Consider the following 15,807-nt stretch of genomic DNA (forward strand, 5'->3'; position numbering starts at 1 on the left):
AGATGATAATGATAGAGAATTTAAGCCAAAAGAAATGATATTGAGCCAGAACAAGACAGGAGGTTGATTTTGTCCCAGTAAAACCTTGATAAGAGAAAATCATTTAAAAAAATTATTTTTGAACAAAACCTCTGGGAACATATGTTCCAAAGGATCCAGAGAAATGGTACTTCCAAGGAGTTCATGGCACATACCAAAAAACACACAGCAATTTTTCTACTTTCCCATGATGCTCCCTCTATTCCAGTCTGATCAAGAACTCATCCCTTCATAACCTTTCAGATTCTGAGACTTGGTGAGCAATCCATGAGTAAAATATGGAAGAGCTTATTATATTCATGGTTAAAAACCATTTTTTCCCATTTTCTGATGATTTTTTTGATAATTTATTAATTTTATAATTATATATATTTTTTTGACAGTACATATGCATGGGTAGTTTTTTTTTTTCATTATCCCTTGTACTCACTTTTCCAACTGACTTGATTTTTCTACGACTTTATGAGGTAGGTAGCATTTTACAGATGAGGAAAACTGTGGCTTAGGATGGTCAAGGGCCTTTTCCATGGTTGTATAACTAGTTAAGCTGAGATTCAAATTGGGGTAAATATTGATGTTTTCTACTCCACGCTGCCTCTCTTTATAACTTATGATAGTAACAAGTCCAGTTGACCAGAGATTTTGAATGACCAAACATAATGAGTAATTAAAGTCAATAGGAGCACTGAGATTCAACTGTGCTTTCCAAGTACCCATAAAGTCAATGGAATGAAAGTAGAATAAAACAATCATAATTATGCCTTATTATCTAAATATCAGTGAGATACACAGACCACTGAACCCAGGGTCAAAAAGTGGTTCTGTGGGCCTGCTTCTGCCACAAAGGACAACGAGCTATATTTAAGCACCATAAGGTTTATGTGATTCTGCCCCTTTTTTCTGAATCTGAGATTGGCAACTTGGCTTGTCCTTGGAAACGAAGGCACCAGGCAACTATTGGAAAGGTCATGAGCAATCTGATGCAAGGTTTTTGGGGATTTTTTGGAGTTGTTTGTTTGTTTCCTGGTTATTCATACAATAAAAAGAGCACCGACTGAAGTCATCAGATCTGGGTTAAAATCCACTTCTGTTTATTTCCTGTGTGACCTTAAAAATCGAAAAGGTCAGGAGGAGACCATGAAAAACTGAAAAAAATTCTTTTAGAAAAGGAAAATCTTGGTAGGAGGAAGAGAAGGCATAATGGCTGTCTCTAAGTATGTGAAAGGCTTTCTGTCATCTGGGAGAAGCATTAGGCTTTGTCCTTTGTCCTCAGGAGGCAGAAAGCAATGGAACAAGAGACTGGGTCTATTGGCATAGGAAACTCCTAGATGCGGGGTTCCCTTACCAATGCAGGTTTGCACCTTCTCCATAATTCAGAGTCTTTTTCTCCCCTCAATGATATTTTCTTTTCCAATTACACATAGTTTTTGACTTTCATTTTTGTAAGATTTTGAGTTCTAAATTTTCTTTTCCCTTCCCCAGATTGAAGCAATCTGATAAAGGTTATACATGTATAGTCATTTAAAATATATTTTCCTATTTGTGACTCAGATTAGTGTAGTGATTTGCCCAGAATCACACAGTCTGATTGTATCAGAGGGAGATTTGAATCTAAGGTGCGAGTAGAATGAGGAGACATATGTCTAAATTGCTGGGAGTCCAGTTTAAGCTTAAAGCTGTCTATAACAATTAGAGTTAACCAGAAGTGGAAATTAGTTTTCTCTGGAGGTAGTGGGCTCCTTCTCTTTTTTCTCCCTTGAAGTCTTCAGATATTGGATGATGTAGGTATAGGTTGCACAAAAATGGCCTCCAACCAACTGAATTCTGTAATATGTGGAAGCAACAAATTCTTAAAGAAGAGCTGCCTTATGGCCTTAAACAGAGTCTCCATCTCTAAGAGAACTACAATCTTAGTGATATATTGTCTGATGCAAACAAGCAGTAAGTTTCAATGTCGATGTTAATGAAATGTAATTTAATAAGAAAGTCGTATCTGTGCATGTGCATGTGTGTTTGTGCATACAATTAAATCAGTTAAATCCACAAAAAAGGAGAGAAATGGATTTTCACATTCCTTCCACTATAGTAGTGACTACTTCATGAAATGCATTCATGTTTCAAATGAAGAAATATACTCACTCATCATGAACAATGGTAGGCCCATCCCTTGTTAAGGCCTCTTCTTTGATGACATTGATAAGTTCAAAAGTACTGCTTATTGGGGCATCTGGATTGGGCCACTTGGGACACTGGAAGTGTCGGACTTCTAGGACGTAGTCATCCTAAAATCAAGATGAACAGATCAAAGCTTATCCATTTAATTCAATACAGCAGTGGTCCTCAAACTTTTTAAATAGGGGGCCAGTTTACTGTCCCTCAGACTGTGGGAGGGCCGGACTATAGTAAAAACAAAAGCTCACATTGTCTCCACCCCTCAGCCCATTTGCCATAACCAGCGGGCCACATAAACGTCCTCAGTGGGCCACAACTGGCCTGTGGACTGTAGTTTGAGAACCCCTGCTCTATAGTTGCAACAGTTTGCTTCAGGAGAGAACAAGAACTCTGGCAAAGGTAAAATGAAGCAAACTCAGCCTGCAGTTGGACACTAGTGACTATTTAGGGCTCTAGACCACTGCCATACCCCAATTCTATCAAGAAACCAGTAAGTTATAAGAGGAGAGAGCTTCTTGTTGAGATAAAATCTTTCAGATTTTTCAACAAAATACAAGGGCCCTTCCCTTGCCTCTTTGTTTAACTTCCTATCAATGGGACACAAAAAAGAGGGGTAGAGAATAGTCTGCCATTGAAGTAGTGGGCTCAAGGTACAGAAAGAGATATTTACAGAGGAGGGGTATTGCAGCAATTTGTTTCACTTCTACATCTTATTACAAGGATTTTTTTTTCTTTTTTTAAGGAATTGGGCAAGGTAGGAGGGAAAGAAAATAGATTTGGTAATTTATAAAGTTCAAATAAAAGTCATTTATTTAAAGTAAATAAAAAATAGGATGGTAGGTCATCCCTTGATGGGTTAAAAGAGTTCTAAGTGTTCATTAGCTCTCTTAACTGTTTTCTTTCTTGTTTGGCGTTGACCTTCTGTAAAGGAACTCCAACCCCAATGCAGATGGGCATCCACTCTGCGGCCTCAAGTCTCTAAGAGTTAGCTGGGGCACTGGAAGGCCCAGGGATTGGTCACCGACAGTTTGTGGGCCTTGCTGCCTGAGCTCTCAATCACACAGACCTAAAGAAATCCTTGACTTTTGCTTTCCTGAAGCTGATGTTTCCAACAGCAGAGAGAGCAGGAAGAAGCTCCATTCAACTGTTGTGTAACTAGGCTAACTATCCTCCTTTACGTCCACTGCACATGATGAGGCTTTACTCAGCTTGAAAAAAATTATCATAAAGATTTCTTTAAAAGCAAGGGAAATTAAAAATAAATTCACTTAATTCTCCCCAAAAGTGTGCATGGAGGTAGGGGGCGGGAAGCCTCCTGATTTTGACAGTCAATGTGACTTAGAAGGCCAATCTGGAGGCCCACCAGGAGCCCGCTACCCACTGCTCTAGGGGGCTTTACCTGTGTTGCTTCGAGGATAAAGTCATGGATGATGATTTGCTCTTCGTTAGAGAGGCACAATCTGTCTTTGCTAATGAGGGTCACCGTAAAGGCCTCACAGTTCATGGATTCTTCCCGACTCGGCCAATACACAAACTCGTCTTCTGCCTAGGGGAACAAAGTGCATTCTACCAGTGAGCCACAAGACATTTGCTTTTTCTTGATCATAAACAATATCTTGTTTCTTTCTCTCTCTCTTTCTCTTTTTCTTTCTTTGTTTCTTTTTTTCTTTCTTTATCTTTCCTTCCTTCCTTCTTTCTTCCTCCTCCCCCCCCTTCTTTTATATTTAAATAATCAGTTCAAAATCTGAATTCAACAGACATCTACTATGGTGCCAGACACTAGGAAAGGCACTGGTTTTCAAAGGAAAAAAACAGTCCCTCTCTTCAAGGAGTTTATTTATTTTGTAGAAGGAGTAGGGAAGATAGAAAAGGTAGAGAGGGAGAGATTACTAATAATTGAGGGGATTAGGAAAGGCTTCATGGAGGAGATGATACCTGGATTGCATTTTGAAGGAAGCTAAGGATTCTAAGGGGCATCTAGTGGCACATTGGATAGGTTACAGTGCCTCAAATCAGAAAGACCTGAGTTTAAATCCAGCATCAGACAGCATGACCCTGGTCTAGTCACTCTACCTCTTTGCCTCAGTTTTCTCATCTGTAAAATGAGCTGAATATTATCTTTGCCAGGATTATCTTTGCTCCATTATCTTTGCCAGGAAAACCCCAAATGGGGTCCATGAAGAGTCTGAATGACTGGAGCACAAGAACAAGGATCCTAGGAGCTAGGGATGAGGAGGCAGACGTCAGGTTACTACTTATGTAAATTCATCATTCTTCCTATAGGATCAAAACTTTAGATATTAAAGGTCTCTGAATGGCAGGATCTTGGATCTGGAGCTAGAAGTGATGATAGAAGCCATCAAGTCTAACTTCTTTATTTTAGAGAGGAGGAAATTATAGCCCAGAGAAGCTACGTGAGTTTACCCATTAGCATATATCAGCATATGGCCATCTGAACCAAGGCCCTTTTATTCCAAAGTCAGTGATTGAATTTCTATTGTACCACAGAGAATCTCCATGATCCCATAACCTCTTTTTTTTTTTTTTCTTCAGGAAACTGAGGTTCCTATGTGATTTAAGGAATTTGCCTAAGGGACTTTACATAATAAGAAATAGAACCTAAATTTGAATTAGATCTCCTGACTACTTTATATTACATCATTCTATGTCTATAGATTTTATATAGGGTATACTTATTTCATTCATACCCATCTACCCACATGCCATATATACCAGAAGATAACATAGAACATTGAGAAGGGTGACAGGTTCAGGGTGCCTGGATTCAAATCCTGGCTGTCTGCCATTAACTCAATATAAACTTCTATAAAATCAGGGGATCAAATTAGAGGACCACCCAATGCACTTCCCTACCTAAATCTATCAGCCTTTGGCCTTATGTAGCAAAGTATGAAAAGCAAAAGTTAAGAGAGTGACTGCTGGTCCTGTTATTTGTGATCTTTGAGAGTGGGCTGCCAACTAGGACTCATTGGTAAATAATGTGATGGCAGAAGTGGGTAGTTTTTTTTTTTAATCCCCAATGTAAGTAGGGGCCAGGCTAGTGATGTCATTGATATAGGACACTCATAGATGAGGAAACCTGGGCTGCCAGTGTAGATTGGCACCTTAAGTCTGAATGAGTCTCCTAGAACAAGGAGAGGTTAAGTGATTTGCCTACAGTCATACAGCCTACATGGGTTGGAGGCACACCTTGAATACAGATCAATTTTGGTTTTGAGGGCAATAATCTTGTCACAATTCTATGCTGCTACTCATTCTCAAGGTAATAAAGGAAAATAGCAAATATATAATATACATTGAATTGCTCCAAATCTTGCAGATTTGTTTGGAAATTTTCCCGAAATGGCTTGGCTCCTCCTAAAACCCTTTGGGGCTGACATGCATCATGTCCATAGGAATTCAGGAAGGTTAAAAAAAAAAAAAAAAAAAAGCAACAATGTACCCAATCAAGTGCTTCATCCTGCACTTGGGAATTAAAAATGAGCCAGTGGCCCAATAACACTCATCACCCTTTCATGTTTCAATAGCTTATTGCCAAATCCACTTTATTTTTAAAACTCAGCATACGGGCTGAGACAGATCAGAGATTGAGCTTGGTCTGTACAAAGGCAAGAACTGTCACAGAATCAATACTGATTGGCCCAGCAAATGCAATGGGGGATCTTTGGAAGGACGATGAATTAGTAAAGTGGTCTCTGCCAAGTTATTCCAAATGAATCAGAATACAAGTAATGTCAGGATTTCCTACCTTATCAGGAAGGAATAAGTGAGCTAATTGGGATAAAGGCAAGCAAAGGGGTTTGCTCTCTTGGGGATAATTTGCAATAGTGAGCACTCTATTCTCCCAACCCACAGACTGCCTTCCATGCTGAGAATGTACAGTTTCTTTTAAAACTCAACCCCCATGTCACCTCCTTCAGGAAGCATATTCAAATCCACCTCAATCTGAACCTAAATTATTCTGTATTTGCATTTGTAGGCTTTTTATATCAATAATGACTGCTGGTTAAGCACTGACTGTATGTCAGCTTTTGTGCTAGGTTCTTGGGATAAAGTATAATCATTTCTGCCCTCAAGAAGCTTCCATTTTAGTGGATATCTTCAACATAAAGAAGATCCAACTCACTTCCAGTTGATCAATGATGGACAGAAATAACTACACCCAGAGAAGGAATACTGGGAAGCGAATGTAAATTGTTAGCACTACTGTCTATCTATCCAGGTTACTTATACCTTCGGAATCTCATACTTAATGTGCAACAAGAAAATGGTATTTACACACATGTATTGTATCTGGGTTATATTGTAACACATGTAAAATGTATGGGATTGCCTGTCATCGGGGGGAGGGAGTGGAGGGAGGGGGGGATAATTTGGAAAAATGAATACAAGGGATAATATAATTTAAAAAAAAAAGAAGCTTCCATTTTAATCATAGACACAGACTATGCACATAGGAATACATAAAACCTTTAAGCAGATGAAAAATAGCTGGGGAAGGGAAGGCCATAATGTCTAGAAAGACCTCATGGACAATGTCACAAAGACTAAAGGAATTCAGGGACTCCAACAGGTGGCTCTGAGGAAGGAGAGCATTTCATGGACAGGGGACCAATAATGAATCAGCATGAAGTCTGCAAATAAAGTGCTGTGTGAGCAGAACATGAAGAACACCAGGCTGACCAAAATGCAGAGTTTGTGGCAAAGATACCTCCTGGCAGGATGATGGTATCTCTGAGAGTAAAAGGGGCAGTTGGAAGAGCACTGGGGGTTTGGGGAAAAAGAGGACAGATTCTTTGTGCCTACAGAACACTGAGTCTAAAATACCCACTAGACATCTGATGATGTAGGTTTGGGACACAAGGAAATGACCTTGAGGGACTGGGTATATAGATCAGTGAGTCTTCTGTGTGAAGATGATCATGGAATTCATGGGAAACTATGAATTTTCCCTGAAGAGAATATAAGGGAAGGAACACTTGTTTTTATAATCCAGCATCTAGCATAGTACTTGGTACTTAATAAATGCTTGTTCTGGGGGCAGCTAGATGGTGCAGTAAAAGAGGAAGGAAGGAAAGAAGGGAGAGAAAGAAGGAAAGAAGGAAGGGAAGGAGGGAAGGAAGGAAAGAAGAAAAGGAAAGGAAGGAGGAAGGGAGGGAGGAAAGGAAAAAGGAAAGGAAGGAAGAAGGGAGGGGAAAAGAGGGAAGAAAAGAGAGGAAAAAAAATTGATGGACTTGAAGTTAGGAGGATCTGAGTTCAAATCTAACCTCAGATACTTAACACTAGCTGTGTGGCTTGGACAAGTCACTTCCAATTATCTCAAAAAACAAAAAACAAAAAACAAACAAACAAAAAAACCCAAAACAAACCCAAATCATAAAGCCATGTTCTGTGAATGATGAGTGACTAAATGAGATGGCAGAGGCAACTATGGCATAAGCAGAATCTGAAATCACAACAAAAGATGTTCTTTATAATAATCTGGAGATTAAGTAGGTGTCCCAAATAGTTCCTTTTAAAGAAATAGCCTGAGTAAGAAATTAGATATGGACCCACACTTAACACCATATACCAAGATAAGATCAAAATGGGTCCATGATTTAGGCATAAAGAATGAGATTATAAATAGATTAGAGGAACAGAGAATAGTCTACCTCTCAGACCTGTGGAGGAGGAAGGAATTTATGACCAGAGGAGAACTAGAGATCATTATTGATCACAAAATAGAAGATTTTGATTACATCAAACTAAAAAGTTTCTGTACAAACAATACTAATGCAAACAAGATTAGAAGGGAAGTAACAAATTGGGAAAATATTTTTAAAAGGAAAGGTTCTGACAAAAGTCTCATTTCCAAAATATATAGAGAACTGACCCTGATTTATAGGAAACCAAACCATTCTCCAATTGATAAATGGTCAAGGGATATGAACAGACAATTCTCAGATGATGAAATTGAAACTATTTCCAGTCATATGAAAGAGTGTTCCAAATCACTACTGATCAGAGAAATGCAAATTAAGACAACTCTGAGATACCACTACACACTTGTCAGATTGGCTAAGATGACAGGAACAAATAATGATGAATGTTGGAGGGGATGTGGGAAAACTGGGACACTGATGCATTGTTGGTGGAGTTGTGAAAGAATCCAACCATTCTGGAGAGCAATTTGGAACTGTGCCCAAAAAGTTGTCAAACTGTGCATACCCTTTGACCCAGCATTGCTGTTACTGGGATTATATCCCAAAGAAATACTAAAGAGTGGAAAGGGACCTGTATGTGCCAAAATGTTTGTGGCAGCTCTTTTTGTTGTAGCTAGAAACTGGAAGTTGAATGGATGTCCATCAATTGGAGAATGGTTGGGTAAATTGTGGTATATGAAGGTTATGGAATATTATTGCTCGGTAAGAAATGACCAGCAGGAGGAATACAGAGAGGCCTGGAGAGACTTAAATCAACTGTTGCTGAGTGAAATGCGCAGAACCAGAAGATCACTATACACTTCAACAACAATACTGTATGAGGATGTATTCTGATGGAAGTGGATATCTTCAACATAAAGAAGATCCAACTCACTTCCAGTTGATCAATGATGGACAGAAATAATTATACCCAGAGAAGGAACACTGGGAAGCGAATGTAAATTGTTAGCATTCCTGTCTATCTACCCAGGTTACTTATACCTTCGGAAGCTAATAATTAATGTGCAACAAGAAAATGGTATTTATACACATATATTGTATCTAGGTTATATTGTAACACATGTAAAATGTATGGGATTACCTGTCATCGGGGGGAGGGAGTGGAGGAAGGGAGGGGATAATTTGGAAAAATGAATAAAAAAAAAAAAAAAAAAAAGAAAGAAAGAAATAGCCTGAGTAATCAGGATGGATATTTTTTTAGGACAGACTAACGCTTGCCTGTGGGAGAACAGGGGGAACAAAAACCTCCCATCTAAACTACCTCTTGTTTTTCAGTCATATCTGATGCTTCATCACCCCATTTGGAGCTTTCTTGGTAGAGATAATAGAGGGATTTGTCATTTCCTTCTCCAGCCCATTTTGTTATCAAGGAACTGAAACAAACAGGATTAAGTGACTTGCCCAGAGTCACACAATCACTAAATGTCTGAGGCCAGATTTGAACTCAGGAATATAAGTGTTCCTGACTCCAGGTCCAGCACCCAAACTCCTTCCCCCAATGCACATTCTCTGCAACTCAGTCTTAGAGAATTGCTACAGATCCTGAAAAGGGAAGTGACTAACTCAAAGTCATAAAGCCAGTGTGTGATCTCTAACTATCACACTACAATATTTTGCAGGTTATGGAATTAAAGAAAAAAAAAAATTTTTTTTTTAATTTAGGAACCAAACAACAGGTCTTTTTCAGAGAGAATGTGCCCTCTTAGGAATATGTTTGCAGACTATTGAGCTAACTCTAAAAACATGAGACTCCCAAGTTTTCTAATTTTTGCTTGACATTTCATGAAACACAAAGACTTTAACCTTTCCAAATGGTTGATTTCTGATCTGTTCTTGAATGTAATGGTGAAGAGAAATGCATGGCTCATTTAGTTATTCTGTAGAAGTACATGTCAGTGGAATTACTTACAAATGCTGCACTTATTAATTAGAAAGCATTTGGTAGAGAAAACATTTCAGTTCTGGTATTCTGAGGCTTTAGTCAGTCAGTGGATTGCTGAGAATAAGGCCTGATTCCAAAACTGCCCAGCTTCTGGATTGAGTATTACTCTCATAAAGCTAACCATGTCAGTGATTCACAATTATATACTCTGCTAAGATTACAAAGCTCTCTGCTCATAACAGTTATTTAGGAATAGTCAGTACAACTGACCCATTTTACAGATAAGAGACTTAAGGATCATAGAAATCAATAATAATAGCTAAAATTTATATTGAGTTTTAAAGTTTGCAAAGTGCTTTCCAAATATTATCTCATTTGATCCTTACAACCACCTTGGGAGGTAGCTATTGTCCCCATTTTATAGATAGGAAAAATGAGGCATGCGGAGGTTGGGACTTACTCGGGGTCACATAGCGAGAAATGTCTGAGGCTGGATTTGAATCCAGTGCTCTATCCACTGTGCCAACTAAATGCCTCCGTCTTGGCATAGATACTGGAGTGATTGGCTTTTTTTTCTTCCTCTAGCTCATTTTACAAAGGAGGAAACTGAGGCAAACCGGGTTAACAGACTTGGCCAGAGTCATATAGTTTGTAGATGTCTGAGGCCAGATTTGAACTCAGGAGCTCTTTGCTGTATCCAAAGGGGAAAGCCAGTAAGGAAGCAGCAGAAAGCCCTGTGCAGAACAATTCTATTATAAAACCTTCCTTTTTGTCCCATTGCATCCCTTTTTCTGGGAATGATTTTAGTTTAATTACTTAAATGAGACACAAAATCTTTCTGGCCCATACAGCTGGGAGTGGAGGGGGCTAAGACCAGCAGTGTGGGATGGAGGGGTCAGGAAGGCCTTTGGTCTCTATGTTTCAGCTCTGTGACATCTCTCAGTGCTGCAGATGACCTCAATTGGCAGAGGGGCTGCTGATCAGTACTGGTAAAGGCAATGTCCTTATATTCACCAGTAAAATCTAAGGTCTTGTAAAAAAAAAAAAAAAAAAAAAAAAAAAAGACTTTTTTAGGCAATAAATAATTAGGTCCTATTATCCCAGTCATATAGATGTGGGTCAGGGGAAAGGAAGGACCATGGACAGAGACGATCTACCTCTGGGTTGTTTTGCAGTGCTGCAGTGCCAGACATCCAGAGCTGTCCAGCGAAGGCCAAACAAGTTGACTACAAAAAGATGATAAACTAAATATTTGATCCAGATGTGTGAGTGTCTGGCTACTTTGGCATTTTCTGCCCCAGATTAAGCCAAGGCAGATCATGGACATAGTTCTTTGACTTGCTGCTTATGATCTGTAATTTCCATATTCAGTCAGTCATCCAACATGCATTTATGAAGTTCTTGTTATATGTCAAGGTCTTCTCTCTTTATACTAAAAATATGGCCATATTTGGGGAAAGTCACACCCAGAATAGAGTCTTTATAGTAAATCAGTCAGATCAGTGGCTTCTAGGTTAAACCAGAGGGTGGGGTAAGGGAACAGATTCTTTTTTAGCCTGCAGTATTGGAAAACCCTGAGGCAACATCCTGGTTCTATGGTTCCAACAGAGAAGCATTAATACCCTGCTCCAAGTAATTCCTTTTAACCATCAATTCCCAGAAGGCCAGGGCTTTGTACCTGGTGACACACCAAGAGGTTCCAAAGTGGGTCTGGAGGAGCACCTTCTTTGCTAAGGGATAGTGCCAGGGTCCTGCCTTAGCTAACCAATGGATGCCTTCCCAACCAGCCTGGCCCCCCAGCCTTCAGCACCCAGCCAAGCGGAGCGGATCCTGCTGCCAGCTCATTTGGAACCTGACACCCCAACTTTGGGCTTCAGATCCCCAGCTCTGTTTTCATCCTATCGTGCCCGGCAGGCATCGGAGCTCCAGCAGAACGCAACGGAGGAAAGAAACCCCTTCCTACTCTCTGGGAAGCGAGTCAAATGCATGTCATCAGGACTCATGCTCTCAGCCACATGCTCCTCTCTGGGGAGACTGAAGACTCTTCCTGATCTCATGGTTGTCATGGTCATTTTAATGACCTGCCGCTACTTCTTAAGTCAAAAGCAATTCTAGAGTAGAGTATATCTGTCTCATGCACGAGGATTAGAATATTAACCCTGTCACTCTATGCTCATATCACCTAGATTTTATATATAATTAGGACTTTTTTTTAAGGTTTTGTTTTGTTTTAGTTTGGTTTAGTTTTAAGACTATTTTCCTCAGTTTCCTTATTTGTTACATGAAGGTGTTTGATTTGATGGCTTCTTTCAAGTCTAAAACTATGATTCCGAATGATTCTCAGAGTAACTCTGTGAGGTGAGTGCCTCAGGAATTATTAAACCTTTGGCTGTGGTACAAATACTGTTGTATTTAAGCCAGAAATTTTAAGTTCAAACCCCAGCTCGGCCCCTTTTTACCTGTGTCACTCTGGACAAGGTACTTAATTTCTTTCTGCCTCACCTATAAAAGGAGGCAGCTGGCTTCAATTCAATGGCCTTTAAGAGCCCCTTACAGCTTTAAATCTATGACTAGCTCTGACCTATGCTTTGCACATGAGAAAACAAGGGTCTGTGGAAGTCACTGAGTTGTGGAGGGTCATAAAGTAAAGGGCCCCTTCACTCTCACAATCTGCCTCTTACTTTGGTCCATGGGGAGGAAGATGGAATAATGTATCAGGAGAGGAGAGAAGGTTATGTTCACAGCCCTCCCTCTACAGATCCGCTCCCCTCTCCCCAACCCATCCCTCCTGTCACCTCCTACTGGAAAGTCGGAGCCGGGATGCGAGTCTACCATGTCGCGCATTTATACTTGTACTTTCCATGAAAATAATTTATGCTTGGAACCATTCCTGCTCTGTAGGGATGAGTGTGTGACAGCTCTGTAAAGGAGGCATGGAGCAATTAAATAATGCCTTCAAAATCACCAGGAACAGAGTTAGGAAAAGAAGCAGGATTCTATTCCACGGTTCAAAGATCTCTGTCTCCTTCCTTAGCAGAGCACTGACAAACATCAAGCATGAGACAACTGTGGGGTGAACCATGACAGGGATCAATGGAGCACAGACTTAGGGCTGGAGGGGATCCCAGGGGCTGTCTGTTGATGTCCTCTCATTTCACAGATGAGGAAACCAAGGCCCAATGTCATATAGGTAATGCCAGAGGCAGACTATTTGTTTAGATTTTAAAATTCAATACAATTTCATGAACATTAATTAAGAGCTTGTAATATGCTACAAAGGGAAACAACGAAAATAATTTATACCTTGAAAGAGCTTATATTCTGTTAGGGTAAAGGGACTTAGAGAGTTATCAGGGGTTCTGTAAACATGGATAGGGAAAAATAAATAATATCTTTATTTTGACTAACTTCTAGCTGCTGCATTATGGCATGTCCTTCAATTACTTAGAAAAATTATTCTGAGTCATCCCAGGGCTTTATCGGATTGCCAAAGGGGTCCATAACACCCCCCCAAAAAAGGCTAAGAACCCTTGTGTGAGGAGAAATACACACACACACACACACACACACACATACATATATATGATGAAAAAACATAAACATCCATGTTGTGCATGTATGTGTGTGTAGGAGAACAGCCAGGGAGATTGAGAAAGCCCTCAGTTGGATGACCTTGGAGATGATCACATCCAACATTCTCATTTTATAAATGAAATTTATAAATAAATATAAATTTATAAATGAAAAATGAATACTCTGATAGGAAATGCTTACCCAAGATCCCATGGCTGAGTCTCAAAGACAGCTAAGGATTCTAAGAGATAGAAGTGAAAGGGGCATGGGGGATCACCTATGCAAAGGTCTGGAGTTGGGAGATGAAGGATGGGAAAGAGCAAGGGACCAACAGTTAGCAGTCACATAGAGTACACGAGGAGGAATCACGTGAAATCATTCTAGAAAGTGCAGTTGGAGCCAGCTTGCAAAGATAGCCAAGAAGTTCCATGGCCCTGTCGCTCACGGGCAGCCGCCATCACACTTTCCTTACCAAGCTCTGGTTGTCTGGCAACATGACGATGATCTGTGCGTTATGATCCCATATCATCCGCCAGAAGTCTTTCGTAGTATGTGGCAGAGGGTGCTGGGTTATGATGTACTCGTTGCTCCTATGATAGCCCTTTAATGGGGAAGGAAAAGATTCCACAGTTGACACCTGCGTTCTTCCCCGACACAGACAGTTCTGTTGAGAGAGCGCTAATGGGTTTGCAAAAGGCAGTCTTTGGAAATAGACTTTTGCTAACACGCAGGCACTTTCCCCTCCAGCTCAGTTTTCATTGGCAATTCCCTCGGCTGCTTTTGCTTAACACTAATTTCAACATTTATTCAAACATGTGGAAGGGTGAAATTAACAATCAAAATGAATTATCTTAAAAATAACAACGGAAAAGAGCTCGTCCTGACTTTTGGAAGAACTTCTGAGCCCCCACTCCTGAGAGCTGCCTTCATTTCAAAGTTCCATACCCCAGAAATAAAAATGCTGTCCTCTGGCATTATGGGAACCAGAAATTCAGCCAGTATTGGGACCTTCTTCTTAACCATTTCTGGTTTAATGGACTTTATTTATAATTACATATATATATATATATATATATGTATGTATATATAAAATTTATAATTAAGAGTTGATGTCTCACCATGATGTAGGATGCATTTATGTAGTCTGTTCCTTTTGTTCCAGGCAAGGGTGCAAGCCCGACTCTAGCACGCTCAGCTATAGTGGGAAAACAAAAACATCATATCATTATTATACAGATTGAACCAATAGAGTTTCCCATGATCTCCTGAGTTAAGTCCTTCTCCCTTTCCCCACCAATCCTAAGGCCATCTATGTTTTTAGCAGGCTTCCCTATTATTGAAAAAATGAAATGCTTTGGTACATTCCTAGGAGAAATCATTTCAGAAATCACATTTGACTGCTGGAAAGGTATACTGGAAAGAGCAAGATGTGCAAAGCTTTGAGGTATTCTTGATATGAGGGTTATAGATTTAGAGCTTGAAGGAGACCTTAAGTCTTTAAGTTCAAGCCCATTGTTGTCAGATGAGGAACCAAGGTCCAGAGAAAAGTTAATTATTTCCCTAAGATTAAAAAATTTTTTTTTTCAGAGGGATTTGAATTGGTATCCTCTAAAGCTATAGTCAGGGCTCTTTCCACTGGACCACAATTGTATGTACAAATAATACTTTTGGATAGAGCACTGCCCCTGGAGGGATCTGAGTTTAAATGTACTTTCAGACACTTTACTAGCTGTGTGACTCTGGACAAGTCACTTAATCTCCCAAAACAAAACCAAACTCTGTACTTTTTTTCTCACCTTCTCAGACAGATTGTAGTCCCTAGTAGAGAAGCTAGTTCCCTTTAGAGATGATGAGATCCCTGTTGGTTAGTTGACTTCCATGCTAGAAATCTTTTCCAGAATTTGGAACTTAAAGGCATCCACTTCCCTGTCTTAATTTACAAGATTGGGGTTCAGGAGAGGGGACTTTGCTATAGGAAAGCCATCCAAATGACTTAATCAGGGGCATTACAGATGACAACTTGTGGTTATTTGGAGGGATGCTAATTTTTTTTTTTTACTACATTGACTCTTGAAGATTATCTTCTAGATTTGGGGATGTGGATTTTCAGGGGGTACTCACAATGAGAAAATCATGAGTCTTTAAGCTGTAAGTGGACAGAAAATGGTGGAATAGGAGGCAGGAGGACTTATACTCTGTGACCATGGGGAAGCTACTGAAGCTCTCTGACTCTCGGTTTCCCCATCTGTAAAGTAGGGTGTTAAACCCAAGGACCTCTGAGATCCTTTCCAGCTTGGAATCTATGATCCTTCCTATCAAAGTAAATGAAGATTTGAGTGATACAAATTTAGCTAAAATAATTTGCAGAATTTCACTACTTAGAATTTGAAGTAAACAAAAACTAGAAATTCATTT

At 39.7% G+C, this 15,807-nt stretch overlaps 1 protein-coding gene across 2 annotated transcripts in view; it reads right to left on the bottom strand.

Annotated features, from left to right (window-relative positions):
- Window positions 1–15,807, bottom strand: part of PTPRG (protein tyrosine phosphatase receptor type G) — an 807,880-nt gene that overhangs the window by 13,897 nt on the left and 778,176 nt on the right. For both annotated transcript variants that reach the window (XM_074284229.1, XM_074284228.1), the window contains 4 exons: window positions 14,511–14,587; window positions 13,865–13,993; window positions 3,611–3,757; window positions 2,179–2,321 (listed from right to left, as the gene is read on the bottom strand). In XM_074284229.1, the coding sequence (XP_074140330.1) occupies window positions 2,179–2,321; window positions 3,611–3,757; window positions 13,865–13,993; window positions 14,511–14,587 (496 nt within the window). The remainder of the gene's footprint in view (window positions 1–2,178; window positions 2,322–3,610; window positions 3,758–13,864; window positions 13,994–14,510; window positions 14,588–15,807) is intronic.

The sequence above is a fragment of the Sminthopsis crassicaudata genome, chromosome 1 (assembly GCF_048593235.1).
Source record: "Sminthopsis crassicaudata isolate SCR6 chromosome 1, ASM4859323v1, whole genome shotgun sequence".
NCBI classification, from domain to species: Eukaryota; Metazoa; Chordata; class Mammalia; order Dasyuromorphia; family Dasyuridae; genus Sminthopsis; species Sminthopsis crassicaudata.